At 29.1% G+C, this 25,860-nt stretch overlaps 2 protein-coding genes across 10 annotated transcripts; both read left to right on the top strand.

The window, feature by feature from the left end:
• Window positions 1-9,951: 9,951 nt before the first annotated feature.
• On the top strand, window positions 9,952-19,435 carry LOC129314929 (uncharacterized). The gene is made up of 3 exons (XM_054958409.1): window positions 9,952-10,560; window positions 14,538-14,658; window positions 16,345-19,435. The coding sequence occupies exon 3, from the start codon at window positions 16,462-16,464 to the stop codon at window positions 18,694-18,696; it is 2,235 nt and encodes a 744-aa protein (XP_054814384.1). The 5' UTR covers window positions 9,952-10,560; window positions 14,538-14,658; window positions 16,345-16,461; the 3' UTR covers window positions 18,697-19,435.
• A 3,188-nt stretch (window positions 19,436-22,623) lies between these two features.
• On the top strand, window positions 22,624-25,339 carry LOC129316074 (uncharacterized). 9 transcript variants are annotated; one of them, XR_008594668.1, is made up of 6 exons: window positions 22,641-23,160; window positions 23,307-23,555; window positions 23,661-23,778; window positions 24,036-24,090; window positions 24,864-24,981; window positions 25,123-25,339. XR_008594668.1 is itself a non-coding variant. In XM_054960325.1 (5 exons), the coding sequence occupies exons 2-5, from the start codon at window positions 23,758-23,760 to the stop codon at window positions 25,282-25,284; spliced, it is 315 nt and encodes a 104-aa protein (XP_054816300.1). In that variant the 5' UTR covers window positions 22,626-23,555; window positions 23,661-23,757; the 3' UTR covers window positions 25,285-25,339. The 9 variants fall into 9 exon arrangements, 1 of the variants encoding a protein (XP_054816300.1); XM_054960325.1 differs by having other exon boundaries at window positions 22,626-23,555; window positions 24,023-24,090; window positions 24,914-24,977; XR_008594667.1 differs by having other exon boundaries at window positions 22,629-23,555; window positions 24,023-24,090.
• The last annotated feature ends 521 nt before the right edge of the window (window positions 25,340-25,860 follow it).

Raw genomic sequence — 25,860 nt, 5'->3', positions numbered from 1 at the left:
CTCTCCTAAGCTTATTTATATGATAGAGAAAATAATTTTTTTAGCTCTATTTATCAGTCATGTTATTAATTTTTATCATGATTCCTCTCTTCCATATAATCTATTAAATGTTGTTGAAAGAACATGTATTAACATATATATATATATATATATTTAATACTTTTTCTATTAAAAAATATAAAACATTTTTAAAGAGTTTAATATTAAAAAATATAAAATTTTTAGTGTTTTAAGATATAATTAATATATTTTTAAAAAATATTTATAATAAATAAATTTATTTATATTTAGTTTAAAATAAAATACCTTATTAAACAAGAATAATATAAAAAATAATGTTAATTTATTAAAATAAAATTTGAATAAAAATGTCTGGAAGTAAGCAGATGTAAGGTCAAAACTTATTTAACTTTTAAATAAAATTAATAAATTTTAATTTTTTTTATTTTTGAGAAAAAAATTAAAAATAACTTACAAATTAAAAAAGAGAGAGAGGAGATTATTGATAGAGAAAATTAGTTAATTAGTCAACTTTATTACTACAAAAAGAATTAATTATGGCCTGAGCGAGTAGGGTTCAAAGAAGGTGACTTGATTGAATCTGACGAAGCCAAGGCTGAAATGAAGTCCCGGCGTCGAGCTGTCACGATCCAAGAGCCAAACGTAAAACGAATGACTTTATTATTTCATTATCTGCATGCGGACGTTATTTATACAGTCTCATCACTCACCGCGTTTGGAAGAGAAGGCCGAGATGAACTCAAACACGTGACTGGATGCTGTTGATTGCTACGTCCCACCGCTCTGTCTCTTTTTTTTTTTTTTTTCCCTGAAATTATCGTTTTATCATTCACCCCTTTATTTAAAAATATAAAATATTTTTAATTAAATTTTATTTTTTAATAAAATGTTATTTTTAACTAACTCTATATTTTTATATTTACCTATATTAAATGCCTTATAATAAAATAAATAATTATTAATAGAAATACTTTTGAGAAAAAACAATGATTACACTTCAAAAAATTAATGCTTTATATTTTTTAATATCAAACTTCTCAAAAAAATTTTATATTTTTAAACAGAGGGAGTACTCTTTTACTGTTTTTCTCCACCAATAAAATTTAAATTTGTATTAGCAGATATTTGAATTTGATTTTGTTCCAACTCATTTATTTAAATATATAAATATTTATAAATTTGAATTTGATTTAAATTCAAATTCATTTTTTTATTATAACCTTTTGTTTTAGTGAAACTCCCTCTTCTCTTCCGACCTCTCTTGCTCACTTTGTTTTTCTGCATTTTCTGACTAAAAATGATATTATGAAGCTTCGTCCATGCATGGTCGTGCACGTTATAAACATGTCCGCTCGCGATCGAAGTTAGAAATTTGAATACGTACCCTTTGCTCTCGTATGATGTTCTGACACTTAATCTATGCTCAGCTTCAAGTAGTACCTCATGTAACATTCCAAAATTTTATTTAAGGATTAATTAAAATTAATTAAGTGTTTAATTAGTTAATTAAGTAATTGGGGTTAATTAAGAAGTTTGAATGGTCTTTTGGATTCAGTGGACCTTATACGAAGCATAGATTAAGCCTTGGGGGTTATAGAATTATAAAATACTTAACTCTTATAGAGTTATAAAAGAACTAGAAAAATATAGGAAACGTAATATTTTTATTATTACTTGGGTCTTTTTCCCAATCTCACGAGATCTCTTAATATTTAAAAGATAAAAATAAATATAAATGTTCAAATTAAAAAATATTTAGAAAATTCATAATTTATTATGTTATATAGATTAAAATTAAACAATAATTTACTCTATTTTAAATTTTTTATACACGTGCATATTAAAAATATAAGTAATAATTTATTTTATTTAGAAAATGTTGCCCAATGCAATTAAAATTTTAAAAAATCAATTTTACAATGTGTTATCTTTATGAATATTAAAAAATATAAATAATTTATCATAAAAAATATATGAAAATTAATATACAAGCTCTTATAGTTTTTTCGAATTTTCAATTATATTTTGGTAGTTTCTTTATTTGAATTGAACTTTTTAAATTTTGATACTTCCTCCTGTTTTAAATATGAGTAATTTTGAAAAAAAAATTACTTATATTATATTGATTAAAATCAAACAATAATTTATTCTATTTTGAAATTTGCTATACGCGTGAATATTAAAAGCATAAGGAATGATTTATTTTATTTAGAAAATGTTGCCCAATGCAAATTAAAATTAAAAAAACAACTTTGTAATGTGTTATCTTTATACATATTAAAAAATATATGAAAATTAATATACAAGTTCTTATAGTTTTTCAATTTTGAATTAGATTTTGGTATTTTTTTTATTTGAATTGAACTTTTAATATTTTGATACTTCCTCTAGCCTTAAATATAAGTAATTTTTGAAAAAAAAAAATTGCATATCAATAAAGACTTCATTCCCATAAAATATATACTCCCTCCGTTTAAAAATATAAGGCATTTTTAATATTTTAAAGTGTAATCATTAATTTTTTTTAAAGTGTCCCTATTGATGAATAACTTTATATTTGTTATAGGGTATTTAATAGAGATAAATATAAAAAAATATGGTTAGTTTAAAAATAGATAATTATTTTATTAGAAGTGAGATTCAGTTAAAATTTTTTATATTTTTTAATGGTGGTAGTATTGTTTTACTGTTTTATCCCCAATCTCAATTACCAATACATTCTAGAATGAGTAGGTGATATATTTATATAAATATTTAAGTTAATAAATATAAGGGGTAAAATGAAAAAAAAAAATTGCATGTACTAGATTGCTTCTATTTTAAACTAAGATTTGCTAAAAAAAATATTTATATTTTGGATGGGAGGGAAATGAGTGTTGAAATTATTGATGTATGATTTTTTGAAGTTTATAGAAATTTTTATTTAGTAAAATTTTGCATTTCTATTAAAATTATGTATGCATAAAAATTATGTAGAATACATAACCTAATTATATTAATTTTGAATTAAAAAATGATGAAATTAATTATAAAGTTATATAATTATCTAATAAAATATGAAAAGTTGATTTTATTTTTTAAGGGACAATTCAAGGATTAACACAAATCTTATGGATCAAACTATAAGAGCTCAATTGAAATAAACAAGCTATAAGGACCTAACTTAAAATTTTTAAAAAAAGTATGAGGACTTCCAAATTAATTTTTCAAAAATATATAAACATTTTTTAAAACTTCTCACCTCATGCAAATAGAGATAAAATTAGCTTTTTAAAATTCATTGGCCCATGTTTCACCATAAAAAAATAAAACATATATTATAATGAACCGTATTGTAATTTATGTAATAACATTATCAATAAATCACATTTACTCTCACCAATAGAAGCTAAGTATAATGAAAAGGATTAATCTTTCATAACATAGCAAATTAGAGTTTAAATTCCTCATTAATAGAGGTGTCCATATTTAATATCTAATCTTATTTAGAATTAGATTACTTTTAATAAAAAGATATCTATGAATAATAAAAAATTATAGTAAAAAATAAAAATGGGTAAAAATTATGTATATAGGAAATAATGACTTTAAATTAACCAAATAGTATAATTGATATTATGGTATTATTTATTGATCATATGTATATAAAAACAATAATCGAGAAAAGTTTAGAAAATATACAATGGAAATTAAGTTTGTTAACGTTATATAACTATCTTTGAAGCACATAACTGCAAGAATGTTTTCCATGGATTTCCAAACCATAGGCTTCTTTTTTGTATTAATAATATATATTCTACCAAGTGTATATAAAAAATATGAATAATAGCTTGTTTTATTCTCACACAAATTATTTTATAATATGTTATCCATGCATATAATAAATATAAAAAAAGTTTGTGGTCCTAGGCTTTGTCATCCATAATAAAATTAAAATTTAAACATGTTTTATTTTATAATTTGTCATTTTAAAACAAAATCATATTTTATTTTTCATACAATTACTTATTACTCATTGGTCGAGACAGGTAGGACAACGTTGGTTGTAATAAATTTTTTATTTCTTTATCCTTGTGCATATTGAAAATGCCAGTCCATATTAAAAATATAAACACCAACTATTTTTTTTTATGCTTATTACTTTAAAAATTGTTATTTTGTACACCAACCACCTAATATGAAAAAGCCAACACCTAAGGTGGGGACACGAGATGGCGCAAGAGGAGTGTATGTTTAAAAATCAAAATAAAAAAGCAAATGAAAACTTTCCCATTCAGCTTCTTTAGTTTGCTCGTAGATGTGCACGAATAGAGGGATTTGAAAGGCTTCACTTTTCTGCATGGGTTGAAAAAGAATCCATCTGATTACAACACCCAAGCCGAAGACCTATTGTGGGCCCACTACAAGACCTGCCCCAGCCAAACCAAGGGAGAAAAATGCATCTAATTGCTGTAGATGCACTGTAGATCAAACGCATTTTACTATATAAATAGATAGATATTTATATTAATAAAATAAGTGATCATTCTTTCACTTTCATTTCACCACTTTAAATATACTTTTTAGACTAACGATCCAAATAATTTTTTTCATTTTTATTTTTAAAATTTGTTCTGAGTAATTATTCTATAGAACTGTTTGTCATTATCTAATATATATATATATATATATATATTCATGTTTACATGCATATTTTTAGTAATGGTGTCAGGACCCTGGGTTATAAGATGAAACATTTTTAAAATTAATAATTTAAAAATAATTAAAAAATTTGAATTCAAAATCTTTAAAATTAGATTAAACAATGCAAAGTATTTGAACTAAAAGGTATAAAATATTAAAGTATACTCTCTCTATTAAAAAATATAAGACATTTTTTGAAGAGTTGAATATTAAAAAATATAATATATTTTTAATCTTTTAAGGTATAATCATTAATTTTTTTTAAAAGAGTCTCTATTAATAATGATTTTATATTTATTATAAAATATTTAATAGAGATAAATATAAAAATATAAATTTAATTAAAAAGTAAGTAATTATTTTATTTAAAATAAATTTAATTAAAATATTTTATATTTTTTAATAAGGGGATATAAAACTTTCTTGGAATTTTCTTTCCATTTAACGCCCCCTCAACTTTAATGTCGCGCGGGCCATGCATATAGTATCTGGAGAAATAATTCTTGTTCGACGGAAACCACCGGTGAATGTGTCATTTTTTCTTTGACCAATTTGTGGCTGGTGGGCGAAAATATTCGGCTAAAAAAAAATACACTTCTACACCTACCTTTACATATTTAATATATTTTCATCTGATTAAATTAAGATATATAAATTGTAATATATTAATAATAAAAATTTATTATAAATTAAATAATTTATAATAAATATATATGTTTGATTTAATTAAAAATAAATATTTTAAATATATAAGATAAAGTACATAATTTTTTTATCAAATGATGTTGATCAAAAAAAAAAAAGAAAGCATGGCAAAAAAAAGAAAAAAAAAAAAGGGCAAAAAAGAAAAGATGTGTCGGAGTCAGTGTCAGTCAATCAGGCTGCCAAAATAAAGGCTGACAGTTGAGTTTTTGACGTTTGTTTGTTCTTTTAACCCGTCTTGATTTATGCCTCGTGCATCACGACATGCCTTAATACTTAGAGGTTAAAAGTCAAAAATTAAAATAAAAATATTAATTTTTTTAAAAAATTAATATACTGTATTACAATTTTTTATTGTAAGTAAATTACAGTGTTTTGATTTTTAATTTATTAAAAATTTATTTAATAAAAATCAGTTTAGTAAAAATTAATTATTGTAATAAAATTTATATTTAAGTGCATTTTCTTAAAAAGTTAATTAAATATACTAAAATTATTTAGATTATGATAATAAAATAAACTTTTAAACGTACGATTATCAAAAAAATATTAATTTATGATGATTTATAATTTTATTATATAAATATAATATATTTAAAATATTTACAAAACATGATAAAGATTTTAAATAATATAAAATTTGATTTATAATATTCAAAACTTAATTTCTAATTATTTATACTTTTAAAATTTTTAATTTTAAAAAATATGATAAAAATTTATAATTTTTATTATACATTGATGTTAAAAATTAACATAATTAATTATTTAATTTATAATACTAAAAATTTAATACCTAATTATTATTATTATTTAAATAATAATTATATTTTTAATAAATTGAATATTTTTTAAATAAAAAAAAAAGATTAAACTTGGAGTGATATGATCAAATAATTTTTTATTTTTTAAATTTATTTTTTAAAAATTTTAAATAGTTATATTTTTTAAATCCACCTTTAACCATTGTTTAAATGTGCTTTTTTATAAAATATTTTATTTAAATAATTTTTAACATTTTACAGTTGAAATTTTACTTTTTAAATGTAAAATAGAAACGAACCAAACAGGCACATAATCTAAATAACAACTCATTTTATTCTATCTTCAGTCTCAAATCTCAATTATGCTGGGATTTTGTTAATGGTTTATTTTATAATCTAAATAACAACTACACGATAATGTCATCTTATACATGGAAATGTTAAAATTATTATTAATAAAATAAAGCAAATAATCCTGAGTGTGAAACTTCTTGAGATAATAAATTACATAAAATAAATAAAAGCCGACAGTTGAGTTTTATTTTGCCCGTCTATATTTATACCTCGTGCATCACGGGATGTCTTAACATTTAAAAGTTAAAAATAAAAAATAAATATTAAATTAAAATTATTGCACTGTACCCAAAAATTATTATTCTAGGTAAATTATAATCTAAATAACAACTTATTTTATTCTATCTTTGGTATCAATTACGCTGGTTTTTTGTTAATGGTTTATTTTATAATCTAAATAACAACTATATGATAATGTTCTCTTATATATGGTAGCGTTAAAATTATTACTAATAAAATAAACCAAGTAATCCTCAAGTGTGAACCTTCTTGAGATAATAAATTATATAAAATAAATATTTTTAGAAAATACTACCAACAAATAATTTTGAAACCTAAAGTTAGTTATATCTATCCTGTCTTGCCACTATTTATAAGCTATTATCTCCTCACAAAAATAATATAATAATAATTAAGGGACCTATAATTTTTTGGCTGAAAAAACTGTAAATTTTTAAGTATAAAAATATGTTAGGGATTATTTTATAAGTACTATAATATAATAATTCTAATTCTAATTACGATTATTCGATCATCTTATCAAAAATTCTAATTCTAATTGTGTTATAAACAATATACTTTGAAAAGTTATCTTTATTTAAGTTGACAGTGCTCAAGCCTCCAATCTAGCGTAGAATGTTGGCCAAGAAAAAAAAAAAAAAATCTAGCATAGAGTGAGATGTAAGGGGGAAAAAGCATTAGGATGATTTTCCCTCCTCAATGATCTCTTATTTATTTATTTAATGTAAATAAGACAAGCTTAAAAAAATAGGTATATACAACAAAAACTTAAGAGAAAATAATAAAAAAATTTTAAATTATATAAATGACATTTGATCACGTAAAATATCATAATTCTCCTGGAAGTCTCTAAAGACTTTTCCGTCATTAAAAAATTAATATAAATGATCAAATTGTTTTTAGTTTAGAATTGCAAATGTGAATGTTGCTGCATTATATAATTTTAAGAAGAAAAGTTATGAGTCAAAATTTATGAATGATAGTTAGTATTTACAACACTTGAAGAATATTAGGATTTTAAATTTAAAATTACGAATTGTTATTAAATTCTTACGATTTTAAAAATAAAAGTTATAAATTTTATAACAAAACTTTTGAGTGACAATTGGTATTTACGACATTTAAGAAATATCAAAATTTTAAACACAAATTTACAAATTACTGTTGAATTATTGTGATTTAAAAAAAATTGTAAATCTTAAAACAAAACTTATAAATAATAATTGATATTTAAATTAAACACAATTTAATCATTTATATTAACTTCTTAATGATAGAGAAGTTCTTAAAAATTTTATTAATATTATAATATTTTAAGGGATTAATTTATTATTTATATAATTTAAAAGAATTTTATTATTATTTTTTAAAACTTAATGTAAGTAAAGAAAACAAAAAACTTAACCAATTAAGTTGTCTGCATCCATGGAAAAGGAATATATTAATTAAAAATGCTAAAAGCTTTGAATGCTCGAACAGATGACCCTCATCAGAATCTTTGCGACGAAAAGAAAAATCACAAGAAAACAAAAAGTTGATGAAATGTCCCCCCTACCTCCTGAGTGATATATATATATATATATATATATATATATTTGAAACTTGAATTAAAAAGAAGTATTTTTAGCAATTTAATTAATTTTTTTAAAAAGTAGATTATTCAATTTTTTCCTCAAAGTATCCCTACAATTGATAACCATGAGGCTAAAATTTAAAAATTTAAAAGTCATTTAAATGGTTGTCATCTTCCAAACAATACTCTCTACATATTTTTAAGAATCAAAGTTTGTAATGATATTTAAGAGACCCACCACTTTCATTTATACTACATTCACTTGGCAGATTATTCGATTCTTTTTTTAAGGAGAGCTGGCACGAATTTTGAAGATACAAAAAAGTTATATAGTGAATATTAATACAAATCAATTTAATATAAGTATAAATATTTTAGCAAATTGCACTGCTTATATAAACCAGGAATTGATTGTAGTGTTTATAAAGCAAACAAATTCCTGATTCATTTCAAACAAAATAGCTCAAAGTTAATATGAAATTTCAAAATGCGAGGCCCTCTCTTGTAGCTATAAATTTTTAAAGGAAAATAATTTTCATCATGGCAAATATATAATTATACCTGTACAGCTTTATAACTCATTAAACGTAGACACGTACTTGAAATTTTAACCACCGAAAAAACGCGTTTGTTGCAGTTTTTATATTAAAAGTGGCCTGTGCTCATAGATTGGTTCGTTGGATATTTTATTAAGTAATTGGTGAAATTACAGTAAAATATACCACGTAATATAATTGAAATAATTGACAACTTAACATCCCAGTTTGTCAAAATATTATACCAACCACTTGCTTGGTAAAATCTCACATCTAATTATGGTTTTTTTTTTCTCCAGAGAATCACGTATTTAGTTAGAAAAGTTAGAAACGCGTGGTTGAAATTGTAATTAAAAAAAATGTAGAGTTTAAATAATATTTGACCATTTTTTCAGTTTTAGTGCACGGACCATCATTTTTGTTCTAATGTGTCCCCATTATTATCGTTTTAAAATATCAATACCAATATGTTAATCGTCAATATAAAAATAAATTTTGTAATAAATCATGTTATTTACAATTATTTTAAATCAAATTATTATTTTTATTAAAAAAAAGTAAGCATCACATGATAAGGATGCAGCATGGGTAGTTACAAGAGGGTTTTTTTTTTAAGGACCTTTATATCATACTTTTAGATTTTTTTTAAAATTCAGCTCAGTGTAATCATTTATATGTATGAATTATGATTATAGATCTAGCTTATATTAATAAAGTGCAACAATCATTATTATCATCAATATTTAATACCCCTATGGTCTTATTATTTATAAGGTGAAGAGAGAATAATTTTCTTGTGTTATTTATAAATTACATTATTAATTTTTGAGTTAAAGTATAAATCTACTCTTAAAGTTTTTACTTTGGCGCACCTGGTATCTTTGAGTATTTTTTGGCGTAATGTCATCCCCAATGTTTTTTAACTTGGTGCAATCTCACCTTACTGTTAGGATTTGACCAGTTAATTGTTAAATTAAAATTTTTGACCATTAACAGCCTTGATGGCTTGCCACATCAACTTTCACATGCAATTCTCTTTCCTCCTCTCCTCTGTCAACCGCCCCCTTTACTCCTCTCCTCTAAACCCATGTTCTAGTCACAATCAAAATTTCAAACCCATTATGAACCCTCCCCTTCTTCCTCCTCATCCTCCTCCACCTCACCATCATCATCATCATTATCAGATCACTACCGGTATGAGCTAGCACATCATTTGTGAAGATAGAGGGGAAGGAATCGATCAAATCCATTCATTCACTTTTGTTCGTTGATCTCACTTGTCTCGCCATCAAATCCATTCATGAATTTCATACTCTAAGGCCACAATTGACGTCCAATTTCTAACTCAAACTTTGTTGATGGACCATAAGAACATCAAGGCTCAGATCTAGGATGCGATTGGCTTGCTTCCACTTACGCCAAGGAAGTTGTTCACATCATCATTACCAGTTCATCTTCTTCATTCCTTCTTTTGCCCTATTCTTCAGTAGTCTTCTTTTACAAAATCTAGAAAAGGTTTAACCAAAAAACCCAAATCTCATGCCCTTGAGTTCGTCGACATGCTTGCATGATAGAAGGGCTCGAGTACAACCTTGAGTTTAGGAAGGGAATGGAATTTGAAGCCTTGGTTTTTACTTGTAGAGTAGTATGGGCTTGGAGGAAAAGGAAGAGCTTAAGCACGATCCAGGTTTGTTGAATTTGAAGCCTTGATTTTTTATTGAGACCCATAACTTGTATTGTATTGTAGATATGAGATTATGGTTTTCTAATTTGTCTTTGGGGTTTTTTATTTTAGATTAGTCTTGTAATGATTTTCTATGCTTTTTGGTTTGATTCATTCTAGTTTTTGCTTTGATATGTTTATGGGTTTGGTCTTTTTAAATTAACCCAATGTTCATTGAAGCTTCATCTCCCTGGCTTCATTACTTGGGTTTTGACATGGCTGGATGTGTGTTAATAGTCTTTTTGGCACAAATTTTGCTGAATCTCTACTTGGCTCATATGAAGAGAACTTCAATTCTTGATTTGGGTTTTAGTTCCTTGCGTTTTTGTCCTCTCTTAGAGGTTTTAGAAAGCCTCGTGTTCTTGATCTGGGTTTTCAATTCTTGATCGGCGTCCGACAAAGTATAAGGGAGATAAAGCATTTGCCAAGGTGCATGTGTTTTTCCTTTTCCTCTTTTTTTTTTTAAAATTTTTAATTTTTAAAATATGCCATATTAGAACACATCTAAGCAAAATAAGTAAACTAAACGGTCAAATGTTTGGATTTGTTAGTTTAGGACAACATTATACTATTTTCAAAAATGTTAGGATGAAATTGCACTAAAAAATACTTAAGGATACCATATGTGCTTAAATGAAAATTTTGATTTTTTAAGAGTAGATTTGTACTTTAGTCCTTAATTTTTTATAACAATTATTTTTTACCTTCATTAAATGTTAGTGAGAGAAAATGTATTATTAAAGTATCTATATTTAATATTGATAAAATTTAAAACTTATTAAATTTTTATATTTTTAATTTTAATAAAATATCTTAAAAATAACTTATAAACAGAATAGGGGAATGGCCAATGATCATATTAAATGGCTGTTTTGTAAAATGATATAAACCCTGTTATTCCTCACCTTATTTGGCATGAGACCATGACAGAAAGAGAGATTCTTGTCATGTTTCATTAATGGACAACCAAAAAGAAAAGTGAAGTTTTGGAAATAAAAAAGATACATGATAATAAAATGCCAAGTTGTTTTATTATGGGAAAATTACAATCAAGCATTCCCCAAGACAATTAATTACACTAAAGGATCAAAAGATTGTGATATTACTTTGCATGATTAAAGAATCTAAGTGTAATTAAAATTTGTTGTGATAAGATAAAAGTGTCCCTAATGTATTTTTGTTGTGTCGAGGAAATGGTTTGTTGTTAAAGTGGGAATGAAACTTGTTTTTCCTTAAATGGAGACTTGTTCAATAGATTATAACAATTCCTCTATCAAATTAGTATTTTATAGTTGATAATGAAGGAATTGATTATTATTAGAATAAAAATGAGACTAGCTTTTTTTTTTATGGGAACTTATTTACTAAATCATAATACTTGTTCCTTTCCATCACCAAATTAATTTTTTAGAGTTATTAATAATGAAATTGATTGTTGTTAGAATGAAAATAAAACTTATTTTTTTCGAATGGAAACTTATTCACAGAATCATAACACTTATTTATCTCCACCACTAAGTTAATTTTTTAGAGTTGTTAATAATTGAATTCGTTGTTGTTAGAATAGAAACGAGATTTGTTTTTTTTTTCTTGAGTGGAAACTTATTAACCAAATTATAACACTTATTCCTCTCCATCACTAAGTTAATTTCTTAGAGTTGTTAATAAAAAAATTTATTATTGTTAAAATGTAAATGAGACTTTTCTTTTTCAAATGAAGAGTTGCTATTAAAAGATTATATAATATATACATGAATGATATTTTTATCTTTTCACAATAAAGGTAGGTATTTTAATTCCGTAAAGTAATATCAGAATCATTTGATTCTATAATGCTATTAATTATTTCTAGGAGTCTTTGATTGTGATTTTTCCTTTTATATTCATCTAAAGAAATGTATTTTATTAACATAATATGTCTGTTTTTTTTGTTACGTAGACAATTATATTCAACAAAAGTTAGTACATAAAAAAGCCCAACAAAAAAATATGGGCCTGACAAATAAGATTAAAGACCAAAGAAAGAAACGAGCAACAACAATAATGGGCTATAAATCCAAGGGCGAGCCTCCAACATAAGAGAAGAAGACACAGGCGAGACTTTAATTGAGGTCCTACTACTTGTAAACAATTAAAAAAAATTATTTTTTAATGAAATAATTTCAATTATTTTTAATTAAAATTTTTATTATTTTTAAATAACTAGTGTGATTCTCATATTTGACAGAAATTTAGGACTTGCTTGGAATCTAGGATTAGAGTTTGAGTGACCTTACAATTGGCTTCTATCTTGTATATCTTCGTCAATTTTTTAAAAATACATTTGGATTGTGTTCGAATTGATGGATTTAAATTTAAATTTTAGATTTTAAATTTTATATTTAAAATCAATGTACTAAAAATTCTTTATTCAAATATTGTAAAAAATTTTAAAGGGAAAAAATAAATGAGCTAAGATTGGAAGTAGAAATAAAATATTAGAAGTGACTAACTTACTTCTATTTTTTAATCAATTAAAAACAGAAACAAGAGATGAGTGAAGTAGTGAGAATAACTGAGGCACTAATAGTGATAATGTAAAGAAAACAAGAGAGTTGGTGGAGTAGATAGAATTTCAAAAAACCATGATCTAGAAAAAATTTAAAATTACAAAAAAGTTATTATAAATCATGAATTTGGATCAAATCCAAATAAAAAAATTTATATATCTAAATAGAAGATTTGGTTGAAATTTAAATCCAAATTTTTATCATCCAAATGTAGCTTTGAAGATATAAAAGGAGTCTAGGTTTATTAGAATCAATATAGATAAATAATAATCTATAAAATTGTATTCAAAGCTTGTTCTCAAAACAAACCAGGAGTAATTTTTTTGGGTCATAAATTCTGCAATATTATTCAAAGAAAATCAACAAAACAAAGTCCAAGAAATAAAGTACAAAAACAGTAGCAACATCCCAAACAAAAAGCAACAACAGAAGAAATCAGTCAACGCCTAATCTACCATTTAGAGAAGAAGACATTGAAGATGTAGTAGCATCACAAACATCAACAGCTAGAATGTGTTGGAACGCTTAAGATAAAAGGAAACAGGAAGAATAATTCTATTAAGATAATATAGAATAAGAATTTTATTCTATATTTTTTTTAATAACTACGCTTCGAAAAATCTTTAAAAGAATTTAAGAATTATTTTATTGATGATGATATGCTAGCTTCTGAGTTGCTAAGCATATTTATAAAGATAAATACAAATGAAATCTAGATAACTAGATAATGAAAGAATAAAAATCTAAATCTAGATAACTAGATAATAAAAGACTAAATAAAAATCTAAATCTAAATAAAATCTCAATAAATGAATAAAAATCTAAATCTAAGAAAATCTCCTAGATAATATGTAAATTAAATAACAAAACCTTAAATCAAAAACTAAATAACAAAATCAGATTTAATTTATCTTTTGTCGTGTTTTTGCGAATAAATCGTTAAGAGAATCTTATCAGAATGAAAGATAAAGAAAGTGATGGTGTGAACACCCGCCCTAAAGGGCTCACTTTCCTTAAAAACTTTACTTCAATAAGGTCAATTGCAAAGTTACCCCTCCTAGGAGTAAATTGAAGAAAAAAATCCGAGTTTAGATGCCAGAGCAACAATGCTATCTTGTATGATACTTCTACATCTCCAATCATATAGATTAGGTGGGCAAAGATCAATGTAGTTTACCAAAAGTTTGCAATCAGATTCAAACATAACTTTATCATGATCAAGATCCATGACTAACATAAGAGCTCGTTTCAAAGCTAATGCTTCAGTCATAAAAGAGATAGATTTACTTTTATCAGCAAAGCCCCATAAAAAGCACTTGTATGGTCCCTACATACGTGCAGATTTTTCCTTGAAGGCTCCATTAATATTAACTTTGAGAAAACTTTCAGCAGGCATTTTCCATGAAATATTCACAAGCTGGATAGTGTGGAAATCGAGTTCGGGAGCAAGTTCAACACAGGTGGCCCAGCACTTTGTGATACCATAGCAAGCTCTATAACAGTACTTGGATTGGTATCTATAAACTAAAAAACTTTGTCATCTCTTCTTTTCCAAATGTGCCACAAAATCCAGCAAATGAGAGCAATGTCAAAGTCAAAAAATCCTTTTTTAATATCTACAACAAACTCCCACCAGGCTTCAAAACTTGTAATATTAGAAATATTAAATCGAAAGCCAAAATTACTCCGAAACCAGACAGGCCAAACCCAGGCACAAAGAAAGAAAAGATGTTCCAATGTCTCAATTTCAGATTCACAGATAGGGCATACCTGGGTGCTGGATCTCCTTTTGTTAAAAAGAGCATAACTTAAGTTGCCATAGCTTTAGATAAGATACACCACAAAAAATGTTAGACACAAGGTACGTAGTGGATCTTTCAGATATGTTTCCAAATACCAGTAGACTGTGACCAAGAAGGGCCAGGTCTAATTAAAGAATCCTGCAATGCAGCTTTTTCCAGTCTGTAGCCTAATTTTACCAGGTAAACTCCATTTGTAGACATAGTCCAAATGAGTTTGTCATTCATTCTGTTACTTGGCAATGGAATTTTGATGATAGCGTTCAGTGTATGAGGTGGAACCAAATCTTGGATAGGAGAAACATTCCATACACCATCAACAATTAAATCACTTACTCTGCCATATTTCACAATAAAGGAATCATTATCTTCAGGTTTTTAGGAAATGCAACATTCAGCACGTACTTGTCACTCCAAATTCGAATAGAAGTGCCATCACCAATATCCCAAAGAAGGTGCTTCAATAGACAATCCCTACCATCAATAATGATCTACCAACCCCATGAAGCCTTGTAACCTTTCTTTGCATCAACAAATTCATCTTTAGGAAAATATACACTTTTAAGCACTTGAGCCCATAGTGCCTCTGGATTTTGAATTAATCTCCAGGCTATTTTAAACACACCAGGAGTAATTTATTGTTAAATAAATATAATATTAATCATGTAAAACAAGTTAATTAAACAAGTTTTTTTTTGTTTTCTTTATTACAACATGTTCAAGAGCGATTTATCAAACAAATTTTTCTATTTCCTAGTTTTTATATATAATTTTTTAGTACAATTATTTTAATAAGTTTTTTTTTTAATTTTCTGTTATCAAATCATGTATATAGAATACCAGTTATTCAAACAATAAAAGAAAACCGTTTCAAATGGGCCTTTCGATATTTGTTTTATTTAAATTTATATAAATTTAAATTGGTGTTGATCCAAAAATTTTCTTTTATTATTATTATTTTTTTTGGGGCCAACAACGTTTTCCTTTACTTTTATGCTAAGCAGACGTGGTTGGGTGTGCTTATTATGGACACACGCATGGAACATTGAATACATATGTCTACGAAAGCAGTCTGATAGTTGATAGCCACAAAATTTATCGTTTAATTTTTGTAAAATATATTACTTTATTTTTGTTATCAATGTGAATAAATAATTGTAGGTTTTGGATTTTATTATGTGAATTTTTCCTATCACTTTTTTTTAAGGTACCTTGAGCCAAATTGGCTATTGGTTATTAGTTAATGATTAAAATGTTTTAATAAAGAACACTTTATTAAACTAGTGAATTTAGTGATTTGCTGACAAATGAGTCGACACGGATTTTTATATCATGATTTTTTGAAAAGTTGTTCATGATTATTATTATTATTATTATTATTTTAATGTCGCCTTGTGCAGCCGTGGAATGCAAACACTGCCACTCCCTTACTCGAGACGCAACATGAGACTGGAAATCATTTGGTTCTTGGCGACACCCGAAGAGTGTGAGAATCCGATTCGCCTGCAGAAATTTCGATGGATGAGAGTGCGGGTTGGTCCGATCTTCCGCCAAAACTATGCCGGATGGTACGCAAACGCCTCAACAGTGAGATCGACGTTCTTCGACTTCGCTCTATCTGCAAGTCATGGCGTTCCTCTATTTATCCCACTCGTACAGTTCCTCGAAGAATCATCACCCGTTTTGGCGAACGCCTACTCACCCGCACCACAATTTATCGTCTCGAACTTTCCGATCTCGCTACAACCCTTCCAAGTTCTTCTTTATCCACAGCGTGGTTGATCAAGGTTGAAGGATCCAAATACCGTCGTCTCTGTCTCTTAAACCCTTTTACAAACGAACGACTCTCGAGCTCCGATACGACGTACCCTTCTGACTCTTTCGCTAAGCTGTTGAATCTATTGAACTTTCGGTTCGTTGAACTTGTGAAAACATATTCTATCTCATTAAATGGTCCTGGCCAGAGGTTTCATCCTTGTGAGAGTGGAAAAGTAGTAGCGTTCCCCAATTTTGCTTGGACCATTGAGAATTGCATGTTCTTTTGTGTAGATAGGGATGGGAAACTAGGGTTTTCAAAAATCGGTGATGATGAATGGACCCTTGTGGATGATAAGAACTTCTGGTATGATGACATAATTGTTCATAAGGATCGGCTCTATGTTGTGGATAGATGGGGAATCATTTACTGGATTGATTGTTCATCCTTGAAGTTGACGCAATTTTCTCCTCCATTTTGTCCTTTTGTTGATAACAAGAAGAAGCATTTGGTGGAATCCTTTGGAAGTCTCTATGTCGATATGTTTTTTGAAGGAGGTCCCACCAACCCCAGTGTCATCCCCAATAATGTACTGGGTTTGAAAGTATATAAGCTTGAAGAGGAATGGGGTAGATGGTCGGATGTGAAAAGCTTGGATGAGCATGTGTTTTTTTTGAGTAAAGACTGTAATTTCTCCATTTCAGCTCAAGACTATCATGGATGTGAAGGGAATTGCGTCTACTTCTGCCATAAAGGTCGTGTTTCTATGTTCAACTTAAGGACTTCCACCTCCAACTCTCCTGAGGTTTTCTGGCCTTGCCCAACTCTGTTTGACTTGTGTTTTTTCCCCACAAAGAAAAGGAAACATCGTTCAAAGTCGGATGAGAGTGTGGGTTGGTCTGATCTTCACCCAGAACTATGTCGGATGATATTCGAACGCCTCAACAGTAAAATCGACCTTCTTCACTTTCGCTCTATTTGCAAGTCATGGCGTTCCTCTGTTTCTCCCTCTGCTATAGTTTCTCCTAGGTTCCCTCAAAAAATAACCACTCGTTTTGGCAAACGCCTACTTACCTGCACCACAATTTATCGTCTTGAACTTTCTGATCTTGCTATTACAATTCCATGTTCTTGTTTCTCCAAAGCGTGGTTGATCAAGGTTGAAGAATCCAAATACCGTCGTCTCCGTCTCTTAAACCCTTTCACAAATGATAGACTCTCTAGCTCTCGTATGAGCTACCCTTATAACTCTTTCCCTAAGGAATTGAATCTGTTGAACCTTCGGTTGGTTGAACTTATGAAAACATGTTCTATCTCATTAAATGGTTCTTGTGAGGGGTTTCATCCTCGTGAGAGTTGGAAAGTAGTAGCGTTCCCTAATGTTGCTTGGACCAAGATAAAGGATTGCATGTTCTTTACTGTACATCGAGATGGAAAACTAGCATTCTCAAGAATTGGTGATTATAAATGGACCCTCGTGGATGATAGAAACTTCTATTATGATGACATAATTGTTCATAGGGGTCAGCTCTATGTTGTGGATAGATGGGGAACCATTTCGTGGATAGACTGTTCATCCTTGAAGTTAGTGCAGTTTTCTCCTCCGCTTTATGCTTTGGTTGATAACAACAAGAAGCATTTGGTAGAATCCTGTGGAAGTCTTTATGTTGTTGATATTTATTTTGAAGGAGATCCCAACAACACCAGGGGCACGTCCTATGAGGTACTTGGTTTGAAAGTATATAAGCTTGACGAGGAATGGGGTAGATGGATGGATGTGAAGAACTTGGATGAGCGTGTGTTTGTTTTGAGTAAAGATTGTAATTTCTCCCTTTCAGCTCATGACTATCATGGATGTGAACGGAATTGCATCTACTTTAGTGATAGAGGCTGTGTTTCTATGTTCAATTTAAGAACTTCCACATTCAAATCTCCCAAGGTCTTCTGGCCCTACCCAACTCTATTCGACTTGCGATTTTCTTCTAAAAAGAAATAGAAACATTGTTTGAACCACCTTTGGGAGCCTTATAAGGGAAGTGAAGTTTATAATATGAAAAGTGGGGCTTATAAGCTCCAGAGGGTAGTTTCTTCGGATGGGCAATTCCTTTGGAGTTGTGTTCATAACTACTTGCAAGGACAATATTGTCCATCCATTGTTTATAATAAGTGATCGAGAAAAGTGGTCAGTGAATTCTCTTGGCCATTTATTTCTCCTACATAAGGACTTTTTTGCAAAGGATGATGGGGGCTGTAATCTTGAATTTGAAGAGGATGTTCTTTCCAGTGCTTTTTGTGCTTATAAATGAAATTAGGAAAAATGCCAATAGGTTCTAGTTTAAAGCTTGGACATTAGGTGCATGTGGATAAGCTCTACCCCTTGGTTTTTTGGTGCCTTGAAATGGACGATGGTTTCGGAAATTGTTTAGCTATTCTAAACTTTCTTGGGTATGATTGGTGATGCAGGTGTAATGTCATGTCTTGTGAATTGTCACTGGTTCTTTCATGGCGGCATATGTTTGTGTTAAAGTTCGAAAAATCCTTGGTTGTTTCAGGCTCAAAAGAAGATTTAAAAAAAAGGAATTACTTGTATCTATTACTCACACCAAGCTTTTGTTCTTCAAGACTCAAAGTTTTAAAGTATAGCTTCTAGATTAATGTTTTTTTCGAAGTTAACAAAACCTTGAGTTTGGTCATTTACTATAGTCACTCGCAGTTTTCACTAAAGGTTATTTTGCACAAAGTCTCGAAGGCATTAAATGCAACATGATAAACTACGTATGCAAGAATTGAAGATGATGGAGAATATTCAGCAAATAAAAGAAGGATCTCTCATTGAATAGTGAATACTACAATGTTAACTTTATGAAAATAAACTGCACATTTAGCCAAACCTACCAAGGTACAATATTGCGCGAAGTTTTGGTGGTTGTTAAAAGATGATAAATCTAACAAGGTATCTTAGTTCTTAATAAACTACCAAGGTATGTTAATACTTTCATCACTTTAGTGAAAAATTGAGCTTCTCCTTAGTCATTCAATGTAGACCAATAAGTGTTTGTAATGTGTGCTACAGGATCATTGCAAAAGTCAATTTAATAGGCTCAAGGGGGGTTCTTAATGATCTAATATCTCCATTTCATAATGCATTCTTGAAGGGTAGGTTTATTTTAGACAGTATTCTCATTGTTGTAGAGCTTTTGAACAAGATGAAGAATATGAGAAAGTCAAAAAAGGGTTCGCATGCAATTAATTGGATGCTCATGATAAGCTTAAGTGGGAATTTCTCCATATAGTGTTAGAGATAATGGATTTTTCTTTGGATTAAATTGACATGATTCTAGGATGTGTCACTTCTATCACATACTATGTGATTATCAATGGCTCTCCCTTTGATATCATTATTCCACAAAGAGGACTTGGCCAAAGAGATCTGTTGTCTCCCTATCTCCTTATATTGGGTGCTAATAATCTTTCTTGCATGTGGCGAAGGAGGGTGCTAGGAAGGGCTTGTTTTAGAGGATCTTTGCCAATTTCTCATATTACGTATGCTAATGATATGGTTCTGCTTGTTGAAGCATCAACTAAAAAACTAAGTCTTGATAGTATCCTTTAGGCTTTTGGTTTCTTATTGGTTCAAAGAATTAATAAATCAAAGAGCTAAAGGGTAAAAATACTTAGAAAATTTTTTTCCTGGACGGTCTAGTATTCTTGAGTCAACGCCATTAAAGAAGCTTGAAGTTTGTTAATTGATCCTCAATTCTTTCACAGTCGACGCCAAGTGTCACCTGTGTCAAGGTACACTAACTTGACCATTGCAAACGTGGAGGTTACTCCTGGTCTTCTTTCCAATGATCCGTACAAATTTCCCGAGATTTCTTAGGCTATGGAAGATGAAACTAGAGTTTTTCTCCCTAAAACCAAGCAACCTTTAGATTTCTTCGCTCATGAAGGTCCCAAATTAGGGAGATTTAGATCGTACCCGTGATAGGTGCACGTGGATCAATCCAACTATTGCTGAGCAGCTGTCTTGTGGTATGTGTTCTTGTCATCGCATTCGTTATTCCTCTTCTATTGCACATTCTTATGTGTTCTAACTGCGATTCCATTCAGATTGCTCTCTCTATGTTTGCCACTCTCTCCATCTGACTCTCTAGGTGCTATCGCAAGTACGTTGTGAGGACGATTCTGTTTCAGGATAAAGTAATTTATGAGAGTGATAGGACACAAGGATATGCAAAGCTACTTCAAGTTTGTTTGACTTTCTGCCTCGTGTCTTCTTTGTGTTTGATCAAAGTTCTGAACCAATTACATGCGAAGATAATTAATTGCAATGGATTTGGATTGATCCCAATCTTTCTCCTTGGATTTTTCACTGTGCAATTAGGGGAATGTTCAACCTTGAGACAAGAATTAACTTTTGATTTATTAAGTAAATGTACAAACACATACTTTGCCACAATTTTTCCTTTTTGGGCTAGAGTGACACTTGTTCAATGTGCATCCCAGGGCATCAATTGTATTTTACGGTCCCTAATTCTGCTATGGTTGGTGGTGGATTTATTAGTTGCAGAGGATAGAAAATAATGGAAAAGAATACCAAACTAAAACTCCACATTTGCAATGGTCTAATTAGTATACCTTGACACCTGGCAACATCTGATGTTGATTGTGGAAAGATTGAGGATCAGTTAACGAATGTCAGCTTCTTTAACGATTCAAGGAAGGATGCCCTCATTAAAAAAGGTTAATGGGTATTCCTACATCATTGTTGACTTAAGGATATTAAATGTTTTTGGAGAAAATGTTTTCGCGTCTTTTTATCCCTTAAACCTAAACCTAAACTTAAATTGTCCATGGTTTTCTCTCCCAATTCACTCAGGGAAGGATGGAGTTATCACATAAGATGCAATTCAAGTTTGGTTCTTGTTTTGGAAAGTATCCATGTGGATCTTGGTGGGGATAAGAAGCTGTTGTTCAAGGACATGGTTAATAGAATAGATAGTAAGCTTCTGAATTGGAGAGCCAGGTTATGGTCACAAGTAGGCAGGGCCATTCTGATCAAATTGGTGGTTGTGTCAACTTTAGTTTATCATCTTATTTTATCTTGTCTAGGAATTTGTGTCATCAAATTGACGTGAAGTGCTCTAATTTATTTTGGGGGGTTATTCTCACTTTTAGGAATAATATGCATTTGATGAGTTGGGATGAAATATATACTCTTCTTGACAAAGGGGAGTTTGGGCAATAAAAAGAGGGAGAATAATAGTTAGGTTCTTGGCAAAAAAATTTTGAAAATTGATTTGTAAATATTAATTCAAATAGTGGCAAATGAGAATCTCAATTACAAACTGAGAGTTGTATTTGAAATTCAAATACTTGATTGGCAATTGAGATTTCAAAATTTGTAACAATTTGAATCAATATTTGCAATTTATTTTTTAGAAATTTTTGTTATGGACTTAACTGCCATTAAATCAATATTTTGCAACTTAACAATCATTTAATTTTCCTTAAGAAGATAGTTTTCAAACAAATTTGTAGTGGCCAAAAGTATTTGGAGACTTTTAATAGATGATGACAGTTTACTCTTTGTTGAAGTCCTTTATCCAAAATACTTTTGGCCATCATCTATTATTTTTGGTATTTTCTTTTTTCTTTTATGTTAATATTATTTTTTGTGTTTTTGAGTTTTATGTTCAATCAAACTAGATCTTATTGCTTCTTTAAATCAAGTTTTAAATAGTATATACTTATCTTGTTCAACAAATTTATGCACAGATGAGCATCATTTTATAAGTTAGTAATGTAAAAATAATAAATTCAGAGAATTAACTTGTAAATTCAATTAAGTTTTCTCTAGTTTAAATTTATGAATGAATTAATATAATTTTATAAATTAAAAATATAAAATAATAAATTTATAGAATTAACTTAAAAGTTTTACAATAATAGTACTAGTGAGTAGATTTTGGAGATTTGGCATTTGGAAAGGAATGAAAAAAGTTGCTGGCTACCACGTGTGCATTACTAAGGTTTGGAAGGTTCCTTTGATCCGGTCCCTAGAATTTGGTTGTTTCTGTGGAAATTTTTCCCAAAAAAAAAAAAATTCTGCCTGCATTTACAACTTTATAAGGCGGCATAACTTCAGTTGATCCACTTTGTGCCTTCCGTCAGCTGCAAGAAGAAAGCTGAGACCATATTTTATTTTCTTGTCAGATTTCTCTTGTTGCTTGATTTGGATCTTATCTTGGTGTTAAAAGTGAGGAGGTAATGAAGACTAGGAAAAGTCTGCAAATGATTCCTCACCAGTAGATTCAGCCTCATGACTCCACTTCTCGTCTTTTCTTGAAATTTTGGAATTTTGGAAGCTTTCATTATCTCTTCCCTCTCTATTGGTTGACGGTGGTGTGTTAATTGCTATGCTCTAGGAAATCTTTGCTGTTAAGGGTTCAAATTTGGGGTATTTTACTAGCTATCGACATTATTCATTCATTCTATTAATCAAATCTACCCTTGAGTTGATGGTATGGAAATCTGCAACCCAATGGTGGTTGCTATAGACGTCCTCGTCTGTTTGAGTCATCTCTCCTGTTTTTCCATTCCAAGGAAAAGGAGGTGGCATCAAAAGAGGAAGAGGGAGAATGATGGCATCGTATCAAGGGAGTAGAAGGAAGTAGAAGAGGGCACAAGGAAACAACCCCAAACGAGATCTCATCTACCTTGAACAACTCCCTGTAAAGGCACTAACACTCTCATGGCAGTTCCTCCACTATGATGATGACAACACAGATATGGCCTGTTATCTTTCCTCTGATTGCAGGCTCAATGGGTTTTGGGTCATTGTAGAACCATGGGGTGCGGCTATAAAATTATTCAATTATCTTCTAATGAGGTTTTATATACTGTCAGAGTCTTTGATTCATTGCTAATATATTTTTATCTGTTAATTTTTGCTATCAGAATGTTGCTGCTTTGATATTGGCATCAACTAGGATTCTCATTTACAACGCCTTTGCTAAAGAAGAACATTAAGGACGTCACTGCTAAAGGAGAATGCATGGGCAATATTGTGGATCTGGTATGCTTAAAAATTTCTCTGCTAATTGCTATTGTGACAAAACACTATATGCACTTTTGTGGCATGAATTTTAGAAGCATTACACCTTGTTGCATATTCTTGAACTGCTCCAAAAGTTTGAGAAGTATGTAACTATCTTCTGATTTAAATGTTTGTTTTGAGCAAGCAGAAAGTTTAATTTGTCTAGCATTTGCCTATTTTGTCCTGGTTGAGGTTGATATGTAACAAAATATTTGATGTGTAGGTATCTATTGCAGATTATAATTTCAAATCAAACCTTGCTGGGGATTTTTCTTCTGCAGGGAGATATTGGTAAGCATCTATGTACGGTGACATTATTTATAGGGAGAATATCAGTAAAAGATCCCGGAAGCAATTTAATTTATAAAAAGAATGCTGGTAAATAAACATTAAAATTATAAAGTTTTTATTTTAACAAGTAATCGATCTGTTTAGGTCTTTATCAGAAAGTAAATTCTTCCAGAAGCCTTTCATTCATAATTCAATTGTTGAAATATCTCTGATCTATGCTTTTCTTACATTATAAAATTCATTCTGATGATTTCGCCTTTGACTGCACATGAATTGATCATTATGATTTTTCCAAAATATGTTTTAGGATAATATGGATAAGTAAGATTATAGGGATGAGTAAAGGATTTTAAGAAGGGGAATAAGCCTCGCTCACTTTTTCTTCATGATATGAGATCCATTACCCATTGTCAGAACAAGGTTGTCATGATCGATGTCTGTTGAAAGCTCATATATTTATTATTAGTCCATACACAATTTTTCCTCCTTCCTTCTCTTGACCGAATCCTCCTTCCCCTGGCTTTTGATTTTGACATGTCAAAATCTTTGCTGCTTTATTTTTTTTATTTTTATAACTTTCTGTAGTTAAGTTCCTTTCTATTCCTCATATAGTCTACTGATAATGCTCTCAAATGAACGAGCAAATAGTTATCTTTTTCTTTCTCCTGTTATCATTAGTTTGATTGAATGAGAAACTGATTCAGCAATGCACCGTGCTGCTTCAATATTCATTCTTCTTCTTCTTCCCTCTTGCGCTTTTATTTTTCTTTTAGAGGAGATTTTTTAGAAGATATTTGAGCCTGAAATGTCAAGGTTGTAACAGTCGGAAGTTGAAAGGCAAATTCATAGTGCAAGAAAATAGCTTTGATCTGAGTCTTGACATATTGGTAGGTAGGTGTATGTATTCAATCTCTTTCCTTCAATGTGATATTATGCTTTTTGCCAAAAGCATCTTGGATGCATAGGGGGAAACTTATTGCCTGGACAATCGGTAACCACCTAGTTGATCAGTGTAATTTCAAACTTTTGCAGGTGATTCCAGAGAGAAATGGAGAATGGGAGTGCACACTTCAAAATAATATGTATAAAAGTTTACATGATTTAAGTAGATACTTGGAGCGAGAAGATTTTGTTATGATGGTTGTAGATCAGAATCCTAGGTTTATTTTTATTTTTATTTTTATAAATGCATGAATATTATATCATACACAAATCAAAAACACAGTTAACTCAACAAAGCATGAGCAATTTCTGGCCTGTAAGGTTATTAACCTTGTACTTAACATACCATGTATCTCATGGAAGATGTATTTGTTTGAAAAATAGCTAGACTTCCAAAAATTATAAAAATGAAACAAGAAATTAAGCCTAAAATATTAGCGCTAATTTGTTATGGTCCAAACATAAAAAGCCCATATCAATGTGAAAAAAAAAAAGAATTACTAAAAAAATAAAGGAAAAATATAATCATTGGTTTTGGTGATTAAAAAACTAGATTGGTTTGAATTTTGGCTTGGTTAGCATGAAAAAATAATTTTAGGGGTCGAGTCAGGTTGGATTGTTTTGGACCAATGGTCATACGAGAATCAGGATTAAGTTGGGAATCGGACTCAATTTTCAAAAATTGGGCTGTTCAAAATTTTTTATCAATTTTTTAAAAAAATGATCAATTTTTTTAATCATTTGATATTATGTTGTATTATGTGGCTTGTTAAGTTATGATAAACTTAAAATATTTAATTTTATTTTTAAGTTAAGTAGTAATTTTAT

This window comes from Prosopis cineraria, unplaced genomic scaffold (assembly GCF_029017545.1).
Source record: "Prosopis cineraria cultivar Desert tree isolate PC_DT_omini unplaced genomic scaffold, ASM2901754v1 PC7, whole genome shotgun sequence".
Taxonomy (NCBI): Eukaryota; Viridiplantae; Streptophyta; class Magnoliopsida; order Fabales; family Fabaceae; genus Prosopis; species Prosopis cineraria.
Note: the sequence above shows the minus strand (reverse complement) of the source record. Positions and strands in the feature narration are given on the sequence as shown.

Coding starts and splice junctions, on each gene's coding strand:
- LOC129314929 (XM_054958409.1), top strand. CDS start 16,462: ATGGATGAGAGTGCGGGTTGGTCCGATCTTCCGCCAAAACTATGCCGG.
- LOC129316074 (XM_054960325.1), top strand. CDS start 23,758: ATGGGCAATATTGTGGATCTG. Junction 24,091..24,913: donor TCTTCTGCAGGGAGATATTG/GTAAGCATCTAT, acceptor AGGTTGTAACAG/TCGGAAGTTGAAAGGCAAAT. Junction 24,978..25,122: donor ATCTGAGTCTTGACATATTG/GTAGGTAGGTGT, acceptor AAACTTTTGCAG/GTGATTCCAGAGAGAAATGG.